A 13,494-nucleotide genomic window follows, 5' to 3' on the forward strand; every position below is an offset into this window, starting at 1 on the left:
GAAATATTATTAGTATCCCAAGTTGACTGATAAATACCTTTTTTTTTAATATAAAGATTTATTGTTGCATATTTATTGAAAAAAACGATTGAAAAATATTATAAAGCAAAAAGAAATAGTGTCTGTTGTTTCCGTGCAGTATTCAAATAGACCAATAGCAACACGGCATTAATGCGAAACTGTCTCATTTCGTCACTTGAACCAATGACACTAAGAGTTGTTCCTTTATGCTCATGTTAGAAAAATGACACAAATGCGTTTATATACTAAAATAGTGTTAGCACGGATGGAACAAAATGAGTTATGTCTTTATTCAAAAAGTATAACTACACATACGTCCTTGTGTTCGTGGGTTATTTTGACTCGAGACGAATAGTTCCTTTGCGATTGCCTAAAATGATGGATAAGGTAACTTATACCATTAATCACACCCTACTTATACCGTTTGGGTCATTCGAAAAAATGGGTTAGGATGCAGCTAGAGATATGTCCTTTTGGTATGTTGTGTATTTTGACGAGCTGAATCCAATGGTGCAATAAAAACCAAAGGGAATAACTCGTCTTACTCCCTTATTCACTGGAGGCACAGATATAATAATAAGTATTAACACAGTATGGTCGATTAAGGAAAGCTGTCATGTTCACAGTACTCACACTTATGTAATTTTACTATACAGTATGTTCAAAAATAAATGCGATTCTAGTGTACCAGCTAGACTCGAATTGTAAAATGGGTGCGTTCTAGATAATATGAAAGCTCTCATTTAAAAGTAACTCAATCGATGAACTTAATTACTTATTCTCATACCTAATCAGTTTTATAGTATTATAGTATTGATAATCATTCAATTATCAAATAATAATTAAATTTAATAAATAATATTCAAAATAACGATATAAACATTACAAATAACACATGCGCTCACTCCCAATACCTAATAAGCGAAACCTTAGCACGTAAGTGTATTGTTCAGCTATGTATGAAAATTTTAACTTACTGGGTTTACATTTAGTTTACAAAACTTATTAAAATTGTTACATAATTTAACCTAGGCAAAGAAAAAAAAATTCTAATCCGCGTGCCGCGAAGTACCTAGTTATCTCGTCGAATATAGTTAGTAGTATACCTAACGTCTTTGTTTAAATTACATCACCCTGTATTTATAAACAATTGCAAAATAAAAACAATAATTGTCCCCTTCACTCTTAGATCAAGAGCCCACGCGGACCAGACTTTCCTTTCTTTAGGAAAGTTGAAAGTTTCTCTGTATATGTCTCCGATACAGATAAGAACGACTAGCGATTATCAAGTCTGGGTTGTGGTTACTTTGGCAGGAAACGGGTAGTAAAGGTGTATAAAATTGTACCTAACTTTCATTATAGTTTTAAAGCTAAATATATATGTTTCTTGGAGACGTATAAAAAGATGTTAACTCAAGAGCCGGACAGTTTTCATGGTTCTTACATCTTGCCAGACACATTTAAAAAATAACTAACATATCATCAAATTAACGTACTACCTAAAAGTGTATCAAATATGAAATAACCCACTAAAAACATTAGTTTACTATAATTAATGACTTAAAAATAATAGTATAATATAAGTAATAAAGTTATTACTTATCTTTTACGGGGACTTATGTTGATGGAATTTCACGTATCTCGATGACACAATAACAAAATCATCGAGATACTCGATAAGCTTTCAGGATACCGAGATAAACCTCCCCTATGAAAATCTGACGCGCTCGAGTATTTCAAAAGGACTTTTTTTTTCTGCATTTTCAAAAATTCATCGTAACTTATCGTCATGCCGTAATTGTCGCCGTTTGCCGTTTTTTTAAGGGGAGCTTTCTTGGGGCCTAATTAACACCCCTTCCGAAAATCTGACGAGCTCGAGTAAATTTTTTTTTTTGTGCATTTTTGACGAATTTATATGCCTAGCCCCACCACGCAAACCGGCAGATTAGTATACCGTTGTTATCAGAGGCACTTGGGGCATACGTAGTATGAATATCTGACGCGCTCGAGAATGCCCAAGTAACTTTTTTTTTACATTTTTGAAAATCCGTACACGCCAAACCCACCGCTAAAATGGTTTTTACCATAGAAGCTTTTCTTTTCGAAATTATTTTCTCTTTCGATTTTGATAAGTCTCGACGACGCCGTTGAATTACGCCATTTAGCTACCTCGCCTCCCTATCTATAATATTGTTGCGTATTTAATAAATATTTTCCGAATATAAATAATGTATTGCATTGTGAAAAATTGCAGAAGTTTTTGGACACCAAATTGGGGCATAAAATTTCACAGGCAAGTGTATATTTACGCTATTTGCAATATTCCTCAATACTCATGCATTTACCTGTTTAGAATCATTTTAATGGCAAAAATCGTCAAATTATTAATCATCATTTTAGTATGCAATCATGTTATATAAGTTATTTTCCTAATAATTTCATCATTTTTCAACAAGTTTTCAAAAAACAAATTTAACAAGTAAGGTAGCCATGATGACGAGTTTTTATGGATAGTGAAGAGAATATATTGTAATAACAATAATATTATGATGAAAATTTAGAACACCATTTTAAAGATTGTTACTAGTAATCTTTTTTAACTTACCTCATATTTTTTTTGTTTTACGTATTTCAGCTTTCCAAAAAGTAAAATAAAAAGAAATATAATATGTACCCATCAAGGGTAAAATTACTGAGGATTACGACCCAGAAAAAAATACCTTTTAAAAAAAAAACTTTGTAAAGTTAGCTGAAATTTGTGCATGGCTGCTATAAACAGTTTTTCTTTGATGATTTTGGCTTGAAATTGACCCATCGAAGCAACGCGTTTAAAAAGAAGATCTGAGTAGCTTACAATTTGGTAAACAGCATCTGATGCAAAACACAACTTTCCTCTATTTACAAAGGATGTTAATGCTATATATCGGTTCATATCCAGGCTTTGTAGTCAAAAGTTATTTAAATATCATTCTATACCAATTAAAATAATTGTATGTACCTATAAAGTATGACCAGTAATATTATAATATAAATACTGTTAAAAATATATGTCGTTATTATTTATAGACCATGATTTTTAGTTTTTTCTATTTCGAAAAATCCTGAATATACAAACCAGTGTGGTCACCCACAGAAAGAGACAAAAAACAACACTGACGTCATTCAAGATTATATTTTCTTGTGACAAGTTAATGGTCATAGTCATAGCCTTCTACAGGAGATACAGAAGGCTATGTCATAGTGCAATCTCCAGTGTATAGTTCCATGTTCCACACATGTTATTTCTCCAATGTCTATACTTGTCTGTGGTCCTTTCTACGTAGCCGTCGTTTCGTCTGTCATAGACGTTCATACTTCAGGGATATTTTCCTTTCTTCAGTTGTCAAAATTTATCGAAGTTCGAACAATAAAATCAGAATCAGAATATTGTTCATCGGGGTTAAAATTAACTCTACAAAAGTTTTTAGAATCAAACGTGAAGCATACGTAGCATATTTTTGTAAAAAAATATACAGACAATTAGGTAAGTGCATAAAAATTATTCATTGTATACTTAGAATTTAGATTCTTCATTTTATACAGGCAACAAGTTGTTCGTATTATAATAAATTTTAAGTTTTTCACATAGGTACATTTATTAAATGAAAAGTTTATTTATAGCCATGAAATTACTGTCGAGTTTAAGTGAAATACCTGAGCTAACGAAGCCTCACGTTCATATCAAGGACAAGGATGTTTTATTAGAGAAAATAAATAATTTAATAGCAGATGGCAACAAGAAACTACAGATTGTTACTGATTTTGACCACACTTTAACTAGACATCATATGGATACTGGAAGAATTGTTCTCACCAGCTTTGGTAAGTTTTTACTTTACATAAAATACGCGTTTTGGATACACAGTAAGTATTTGGTTAATACATTTAACCCATTATAATTGTTTCCACTGCAGGAAGATAGTATCATAAATATTAACAGATGATTACTTTGATTGGACTTGTAAGGGTTGAGAATATTATGTTTGTAATAATTTAAATCACTATTAGCATAGCAAATTGTTTCATGGTCATAAATAATAGGTATATTGTTACTATAGGTATGTTAAGAGAATGTCCATCAGTACCACAATATTATCGAGATGAAGATAATAGACTCTCTAATATTTATAAACCAATAGAAGTCGATTCAGAAATGGGTATTGAGGAAAAGACAAAACACATGATTGATTGGTATATTGCAGCTCATAAACTTTTAGTGTAAGTAAAAACTTCTATAATATAAATATTTATAGACACATTAACATTATGTGTAATAGGCATGACGACAGTATCCATAAATGATCGTATTAGTGTTTTTAAGGGAAAATGTATAATAAATAAATTCAATATAGTGACTTAAAAATCTTAAAAGCACTAAGATTAATGAGATTATCAATAAAATAAAACATTGAAATTCTACAGTTGGCCATTTTGACTAAAACACGCGTGACGTCACGCTTAAGTAAACAACTCACGTCAGATGTATTTTGTTGTTATGAATATGTTGAGAATACGCATTTTTATTTATTTTCTGAAACAATAGAATGTGTATGCGTATGCTTTATCGACTCAGAACAGAAATATAATTGCGAATTCACGAATACGTGGTTTCGGGGTTCTCCGCGCCAACTTTATACAATCTTTTCTTATTATTTTCTCGCTTGAAATAATTACTAACACATTTTTGAGCATTATTTTAATGTGGATTCACACTGCAATACTGCACACCACTTATAAACTTTGAAATTCGTTTCTATAACACATATTAAATATATATTTTTTTAATTTTCTTCGCAATGCATACAAATAATTACGTATTTACTAAAGAGTGACGTCACGCTTACGCCATGACACCTGCGAGCTGTTTTGGCACAGTTGATAAATATTTTTTGAAAAATGGCTTTTATCTTCGTTAAATTTAAGTATATTACCGAAATATAGGGTTTTTCTTGTATAGTAAACGTATACACATATTATGGAAGAGGATTTCAAAATCTTTCGTCATGCCTATTTAAAAATATATTTGTATGTAGATATTATATATATCTATCTATCTGTATTTCTTAATTAGCTTTTCATATTGTTTAAAATAGTATATATTTGTGTTGTTAATTATATAACAAGACTTAAATGTATGCCTATTATCATGAAGTTGTTAGTTCCCTACTTAATTTTATGTGTCTTCTAATAATAATGTCTTCATGTTTATGTTTCAGAGGTATGAAATTACCTAAGCAAGAATTATTAGAAATCAGCAAAAAAATGGTGGAATGCTTCAGGTACCTATATAACAAAAAAAAAAAATGCTCAGATTAAATCTCATAATCACTATTTATTATAATCTGTTGTAGTTAAACAAGTTTATTTTTTACAGAATTGGTGTTAAAGATTTAATAATGTGGAGTGATAAACATCAAGTCCCTGTGTTGGTGTTTTCTGCTGGTCTCGGTGAATGTGTTGTGGCCGCTCTGGAAGCTGCTAATTTTCTGTTACCAAATGTCAAGGTACTTAGACCATGATAATTATGATTGTGTATTTTATAAAGACATTAGTGGTTAGCAATAATTGTTTATACAGTATAATACTGGTTAAATGGAAATAAGATAGATAAGAATGTGTTTGTTTATCATTTGTCTATGTTAACCATTACTGTTTTCTGATAAGTAATTAATTGATGTGGGTAAGCACTACTAATACTGTTTTTTGATAAATATTTTATAGATGTGAGTAACCACTAACACTGATAATAATACCGGTATTACATGTGCATTAATATATTCACCAATATTGCATTAACTTTTCAATGTCTTATTGAATATTATAATATAGAGGTAGAGGTACTAAAGTATTTTAATTTAGTTTCTTAACTTACATTTTTTGTCAACTACTCTCAAGTTGTGTCATAATTAAATCCAACCGTGATGACAAAATTGAAAGTGTGTTTTGTTCAAGGTGATCTCAAACTTTTTGGCTATTGATAAGAATGATACAATAGTCGGAATCAAGGGTGAAGTTATTCACACATACAATAAAAACGAGGCAGTGATAAAGAATACAGAGTATTATGAGATGGTGAAAGAACGCAACAATGTGGTGCTGCTGGGCGATAACATTGGTGACGCGGGGATGGCGGAGGGGATGGACCACTGCGATGTCATCATCAAGGTGGGATTCCTCGGCCGAAACGTTGACGCCAACCTAAACAACTATATGAACAAGTTTGACATTGTTCTTGTCAACGACCATACCATGGATGTTGCCAATGCCATATGTAAATTGATGCTATAACACTTCCCATTTTATATGAACTTTGAAATAAAAAAATTAAAAATGGAGCCTATCAATATTGCAAGATGCCTATTGCATTATTGTGTAATATAAATATTATGAACTTGTACTCATACTCAGATTGTTTTAGTCCAATGGACTGTGTGCTTATTTTTGTAATTCGTTAAACAATTTATTGTTATGTTATGAGCAGATTCTGCTTTGTTATATTTTTTGTTTGAACATACTTATGTATATTTTGTTTTATACTGTTATAGATAGTTAACATGAAATTAAATTTTCTTATTAATATACTTTATATACCAATATAGATAACATAGATTAAATATTTCATTTCTAGATTTAACTCTGTACAAGCCAAATATTGACATTACTAAAAATGCATTTCTACACATGCATATCAAGTATTTATAGTTACTTTTACATAACAAATGTACAAAGATAGTATTTGTCGACAAAGCTTCAGTGATATTATATTAGTCCTCAATGAGTAGATATTGTAAATCGACAGTATTCTCGAAGCTTGTTCAGGTAAATGCTACAGTAGGTAAACAAATTTTCAGTTTTTATGTGACATTTTTGTGATATGGTTGAAATAAAACAATTTTTAAAAATTAAATATTTTGTTATTATTTAAAAACAACACATTTGAATATTAATGTATTTTCTAGTCATCACTGTGCTCTTCTGTGCTGTCTAATATCAGGTGATACATAGATTCCGACATTGGTTCTGTACACTGCAAGAGCTGCATATGAGATGTTACAAACAAACGCTCAAAGCATACTTGTTATATGTAAATTAATAAATGGAAGATAATTTTAGAAGACTAACTTAAATAACAAATGCTGGATAAATACTAACATTCGTTGACAAGACTAGTTAGGTATAATTTAAAAATACTGCTAAATAATCCGAATACTACGCGCCGGTAACTAGAATACAATATTTTTTAATTTATTATATGTATATCAAACTTTACGTAAAATACCTGTGCAAATAACAGGTGTATGCAACATTATCATCAGTTATTCGAACAAAGTCCTAGGCATCGCGTGTATCAAAAACGAAATAAATAAAGCAAAAACATAATATTTGTAAATAAAGATTCGGTTTAATTTCTTAGTTTCACAATGTGGTTATCAAGTGTAAACATTCGCGAATACTCGTGTTTATGGCAAGAAATTAGAATCGCCCTCGGGCATTCTGTAATCAGCAAACTCATCAAATGACTGGAAAATACATACTTCAGCATTTACCCTATTCGTTTAATTTAACTCAACAAATTAAAAGCTTTAAATAAACAACAGTCTTAGAACATACAAGTTATTTACACAAATATTTATTAAATATAAAAAATATCCTACTGTACATATAACAATCATTGTCAATGTAGAAATATATAATTTGTATGTATTTACAATAACTAGAAACAGTATTAAAAATAGTCAAATCTTTAGGAAATATCTAGTCGTAGGCAGAGGCTTGGGAGTGAGACATGCAGTAATTATGTATTCAAAGGCACTTTTATTACGTGTTGTTTTGAAAACGATAACACTAACGGTACAATTAGATTGTACTAAAAAGGTTCAAACTACACGCAGACTAATGATGTACTGATATGTAGCGTACATATAATTTACTATTAGCTTTTAATTAATTCAACAAAAAATTAAATATCAATTTAGATGCATTGGTTTGTTAATCACTTGTTTATGTTGATTTAAAATTTAAATGAAATATGACTCATTAAGATAGTATAAAGTTATTTACTGCTGACTACGTAAACGCTGATACAGAAATACATTAAAAATGAAACAAAAATATTTAAGATCGCAGGGCATAATAATACTTGGTTAAGTTCATTTTAATGTCGATTAAATTGATAATGATATATATAAAATAGTAATTAGTGCATGTTTCACGTCCAAGTAAAGGGTGGCCCAGACGCGTGCAGTCTATGAGAAAGCAAGGCTTTAAGGCGACAACACACGAGGGAAGCCGACAACACTTCCTTACAAAAATACACCATCTATCAGCATTCATAATATCACTCGCGTTACATTTCCTCCGAACACCTAAAACCGGGCTTACAACCGGTCTCGCGTCCGCCGAGATCGAACATTGGCATGAGATTACTTTTGGCCGACGCCATGTTGGCAAGCAAAAACTGGAATTCAATTTCGATTCCGCCTTGCGGCGAAGTAAGTACATTAGTCGAGTCGAAGTTGATAAAACTAAATACAATATTGCAAATCCTAATCGGATGCCCACCGAACGTCGGTTTAACTTTTACAAAGTGTATATATTTTATGAAATCATCGTTGAATTTTTTCCGTCCTCTGAGACGTGACGACTTGGTCCCGCGTTAGTATAAAAGCACGTAAAGTCTATACAATAATTCTATCGACAGATCACAGCCTAGGTTTGAATGTCCCGCGCGGGCGAGTCGCGTGTAAGTAAATCTGTAACAAACGCTCAAGTTTCACCGTCACGTTATCGCCGCCACTTCCGATTGGCTCTTCTGAAGGCCGTCTTCATCTGTTGGTCTGTGGGCGAAACGACGATATTAGCTGGTTTATTTATATTAAATATTAAAAGTGTTTAGGAGAGATTAGTTTGTGTTATAGCATACCTATAACGTAGTCGTAGTGTGGGTATCACTTGAAGTGAGAGCCTTCATCTGATTTCACGCTACATATGGTTTTAAATTTCATAGGTTGTTTAAGTGCGTGCGTTCGAGCAAATGTGTGTATATGTGAACGTGTGTACGAGCAAATGTGTATGTTTGCGTGCGTGCGAACAAATGTGTAGGTGTGTGCGCGCGCGAGCATCTGTGTATTCGTGCGTGCCTTCAGGCTAGTGTGTACTTGTGCGTGCCTTCAAGCTAGTGTGCATGTGAGTTTTTTTTGTGTTTTGATTTTCAATGTTAGCCAGAAGGGCTACTACATTTTAATGTGGACGCGTGGGTGAACTGAAGGTTCACCCTGGTAGCAACATGCGCAAAGGCGTCCCCCCTTGACGGGGATCTCGAACCTCGGCTTGGGCAGTCGCTTGAGTGGAGGAGGCCAGAAGGGCCCAAGTCGGACGGGTGTGTGCATGCGTGCGAGTGCAAGTGTATATGTGCACACAAGTATATGTGTCCGTGTTTGCGTGCGTGTACCTGTAGACGTGCGCGGAGGCGGTGGGCGTGTGGTAGTGCGCGGCGTAGGGCAGCCGCGAGCGCGCCCGGCGCCGCGCCGCCACCGCGCGCCGCACCGCGCCCGGCCGCCACGAGTTGGCACTACGTGTGTGTGTACCTGTAGACGTGCGCGGAGGCGGTGGGCGTGTGGTAGTGCGCGGCGTAGGGCAGCCGCGAGCGCGCCCGGCGCCGCGCCGCCACCGCGCGCCGCACCGCGCCCGGCCGCCACGAGTTGGCACTACGTGTGTGTGTACCTGTAGACGTGCGCGGAGGCGGTGGGCGTGTGGTAGTGCGCGGCGTAGGGCAGCCGCGAGCGCGCCCGGCGCCGCGCCGCCACCGCGCGCCGCACCGCGCCCGGCCGCCACGAGTTGGCACTACGTGTGTGTGTACCTGTAGACGTGCGCGGAGGCGGTGGGCGTGTGGTAGTGCGCGGCGTAGGGCAGCCGCGAGCGCGCCCGGCGCCGCGCCGCCACCGCGCGCCGCACCGCGCCCGGCCGCCACGAGTTGGCACTACGTGTGTGTGTACCTGTAGACGTGCGCGGAGGCGGTGGGCGTGTGGTAGTGCGCGGCGTAGGGCAGCCGCGAGCGCGCCCGGCGCCGCGCCGCCACCGCGCGCCGCACCGCGCCCGGCCGCCACGAGTTGGCACTACGTGTGTGTGTACCTGTAGACGTGCGCGGAGGCGGTGGGCGTGTGGTAGTGCGCGGCGTAGGGCAGCCGCGAGCGCGCCCGGCGCCGCGCCGCCACCGCGCGCCGCACCGCGCCCGGCCGCCACGAGTTGGCACTACGTGTGTGTGTACCTGTAGACGTGCGCGGAGGCGGTGGGCGTGTGGTAGTGCGCGGCGTAGGGCAGCCGCGAGCGCGCCCGGCGCCGCGCCGCCACCGCGCGCCGCACCGCGCCCGGCCGCCACGAGTTGGCACTACGTGTGTGTGTACCTGTAGACGTGCGCGGAGGCGGTGGGCGTGTGGTAGTGCGCGGCGTAGGGCAGCCGCGAGCGCGCCCGGCGCCGCGCCGCCACCGCGCGCCGCACCGCGCCCGGCCGCCACGAGTTGGCACTACGTGTGTGTGTACCTGTAGACGTGCGCGGAGGCGGTGGGCGTGTGGTAGTGCGCGGCGTAGGGCAGCCGCGAGCGCGCCCGGCGCCGCGCCGCCACCGCGCGCCGCACCGCGCCCGGCCGCCACGAGTTGGCACTACGTGTGTGTGTACCTGTAGACGTGCGCGGAGGCGGTGGGCGTGTGGTAGTGCGCGGCGTAGGGCAGCCGCGAGCGCGCCCGGCGCCGCGCCGCCACCGCGCGCCGCACCGCGCCCGGCCGCCACGAGTTGGCACTACGTGTGTGTGTACCTGTAGACGTGCGCGGAGGCGGTGGGCGTGTGGTAGTGCGCGGCGTAGGGCAGCCGCGAGCGCGCCCGGCGCCGCGCCGCCACCGCGCGCCGCACCGCGCCCGGCCGCCACGAGTTGGCACTACGTGTGTGTGTACCTGTAGACGTGCGCGGAGGCGGTGGGCGTGTGGTAGTGCGCGGCGTAGGGCAGCCGCGAGCGCGCCCGGCGCCGCGCCGCCACCGCGCGCCGCACCGCGCCCGGCCGCCACGAGTTGGCACTACGTGTGTGTGTACCTGTAGACGTGCGCGGAGGCGGTGGGCGTGTGGTAGTGCGCGGCGTAGGGCAGCCGCGAGCGCGCCCGGCGCCGCGCCGCCACCGCGCGCCGCACCGCGCCCGGCCGCCACGAGTTGCGCACCGCAGCCACCGCCAGCCTGCAACGCAACACGTTATTTATGTTACAGTCAAACCCCTGAACCAGTCAATAACATTATTGACCGGTAAAATTAGTCAATAAGGTTATTGACTAAGTGCGTCGATATTAACCGACGCGTCGGTTAATATCCTTATTGATTTTATCTGACAAAATCAGTTAATAAGGTTATTGACCGACACCCTCAGTCAATAACCTTATTGACTGATTGACTGAGCAGACATTCAGTCAATATAGGTTTTAACCAACGTACTGAATAGATTTTAACACTTAAATCTTTCTGTAATGGGCAAGTAAAACAATAGCGAGTCGGTTCTGGCGTGAGGGTCGCAGTTGAAACCTAACCTAACATACTGAGTCGAATTTGACACTTAAACCTTTCTGTAAGTAAAACAAGTAAAACTCACGGTGTCGGTCAATAACCTTATTAACTGATTTTGTCAGATAAAATCAGTCAATAAGGATATTAACCGACGCATTTAGTCAATAATCTTATTGACTAATTTTACCGGTCAATAAGTTTATTGACTGGTGTAGGGTTTTGACTGTAACATATACACATCGATAAAACATTTTACTTATAATATTATAGAAAATCTTAATATTACATACTTAAAATTTTCAAATGAACCTGAAAATGTGCAGAATACATATCGTCAGACATAAAGTAATATATTTGTAAGTTTTATTTAAAACTATATTCAACAAGAAAAGAAGTACATAAAATAACAACACAACAGTTTCAGTCGTTAGCATTAGTATTCTTTTTAGTATTTGTATAAACATTTATAGTTGTAGCCCTTAGAGCATTAAACCAACCGGAGTGGCCATTGGCAGGCGTTCCCCGCTCGCCAAAGGTTTGAGTACGCGTTACATACCTGTTATATAAAACTAGTTGACGCGCGCCCAACGCCATTTTGCTAATGTCAGTGTACGTGAAAAAACCGGAGCGAAATATGCCAAATTGAAGTGAATTTACGTGTAAGAAGTGGTCAGAAACGTGGAATGTAATTAAGGATAATGTTACTTTTCATCTGTAAGTACTTTTACATCAAAATATTGTGAAATATTGCAGCAAATTTGCAAAATACTGAAATATATTGTCAATGTAAAAGTGTTGCCACATAATGGTACTACATCCACTTTTGGGTAAATTTTAAAATACGTAGACTGTTTTAATATTTAATTATAACTTTTATCACCGTTCATATTTGTTATTATAGAGTAATAAAATTTAGCCAAAGAAACCATAAATAACGTGAAGTATAATTTGTATAAACTTTATGAATTAATGATAAATACCGTTTGCAAATTCATTTATTGTTTATCTCCAACACATGTTTTTCTTTAATATTTTATAGTATACTAAGTTTAAGTTTGTATTTTATTAATTATAATGCAATTACTTACGTTCGTAACATGTACGTAAAAAGGCATTTTTAATTCGTTATTCTGGTATCACTGCATAAAAATTAGGGATGGGACGGTAAAAGAATAATATCGATATAAATATTATCCAGCCGTGGGCGTCTTATGGCTGATGATGATAAATTTTATCAGTTTGTTTCATTCTCATTTTTTTTTCAGATTTCTAAAAGCTGCTGTGATTCGGGATGTTTGGATTCGATCTCCGAATGCGAATCATGTTTCATGGACTCCTAAACGGACTAGCACTAACTAGTGTTTCTGCGTTAAAATAAATGTAAATATTTGTAAATAAATGATGTAAATGAACGACGAAGCTGTCTTTTTGTTCACTATTTCTTGTTTTATATGTAAATTGTGACATTCACAAAAAAATGGTATTAGGCTAAACTTTATGGGACGTCGAGTTGAGAGGCGTAAATTTTTTTGTGGTTAGCTGTTGTCCTACGGAACCTAAATCTAAAATTTGCAATTGACGGAAACTTTTAGTTTTTGAGATATGAATTTTTGAAAACTAGAAAATTACTATAGAGGTTATACTACATCTTTATTTTTGTTACGCATATTCATTGTTTTGAAAGTGTCAAATCGACGTCACGACGACCTCTCAACTTGTTATTCGTTATGAATACTTAGATGTCACAAATCACAAATATTTAATTTATCATTAAAATTAAAATTCTAAATTCATTGAGCATAAAGTATCGATAAGTATTATAATTATTATCGACTTAAATTATCGACGCGTTTTCGCACTATCGATGTTTACATTGACGTTGAATACAGACA

General features: G+C 38.0%; 2 protein-coding genes and 1 long non-coding RNA gene across 3 annotated transcripts in view; 2 read left to right on the forward strand and 1 right to left on the reverse strand.

Moving 5' to 3' along the window:
• Positions 1-3,370: 3,370 nt before the first annotated feature.
• Positions 3,371-6,967, forward strand: LOC123691973 (7-methylguanosine phosphate-specific 5'-nucleotidase). The gene is made up of 6 exons (XM_045636572.1): positions 3,371-3,544; positions 3,682-3,882; positions 4,119-4,278; positions 5,277-5,339; positions 5,435-5,564; positions 6,013-6,967. The coding sequence occupies exons 2-6, from the start codon at positions 3,684-3,686 to the stop codon at positions 6,346-6,348; spliced, it is 888 nt and encodes a 295-aa protein (XP_045492528.1). The 5' UTR covers positions 3,371-3,544; positions 3,682-3,683; the 3' UTR covers positions 6,349-6,967.
• LOC123691976 (phospholipid-transporting ATPase VA) overlaps positions 6,953-13,494 on the reverse strand; it is a 74,031-nt gene continuing 67,489 nt past the window's right edge. Inside the window, exons 15-16 of the mRNA XM_045636575.1 lie at positions 11,144-11,281; positions 6,953-8,897 (exon numbers count right to left, since the gene is read on the reverse strand). Of these exons, the coding sequence (XP_045492531.1) occupies positions 8,840-8,897; positions 11,144-11,281 (196 nt within the window). The 3' untranslated portion in view covers positions 6,953-8,839. The remainder of the gene's footprint in view (positions 8,898-11,143; positions 11,282-13,494) is intronic.
• Positions 12,215-13,018, forward strand: LOC123691977. The gene is made up of 2 exons (XR_006751465.1): positions 12,215-12,316; positions 12,868-13,018. It is a non-coding gene; the product is annotated as an uncharacterized LOC123691977 (long non-coding RNA).

Source organism: Colias croceus, chromosome 5 (assembly GCF_905220415.1).
Source record: "Colias croceus chromosome 5, ilColCroc2.1".
Classification (NCBI taxonomy): domain Eukaryota; kingdom Metazoa; phylum Arthropoda; class Insecta; order Lepidoptera; family Pieridae; genus Colias; species Colias croceus.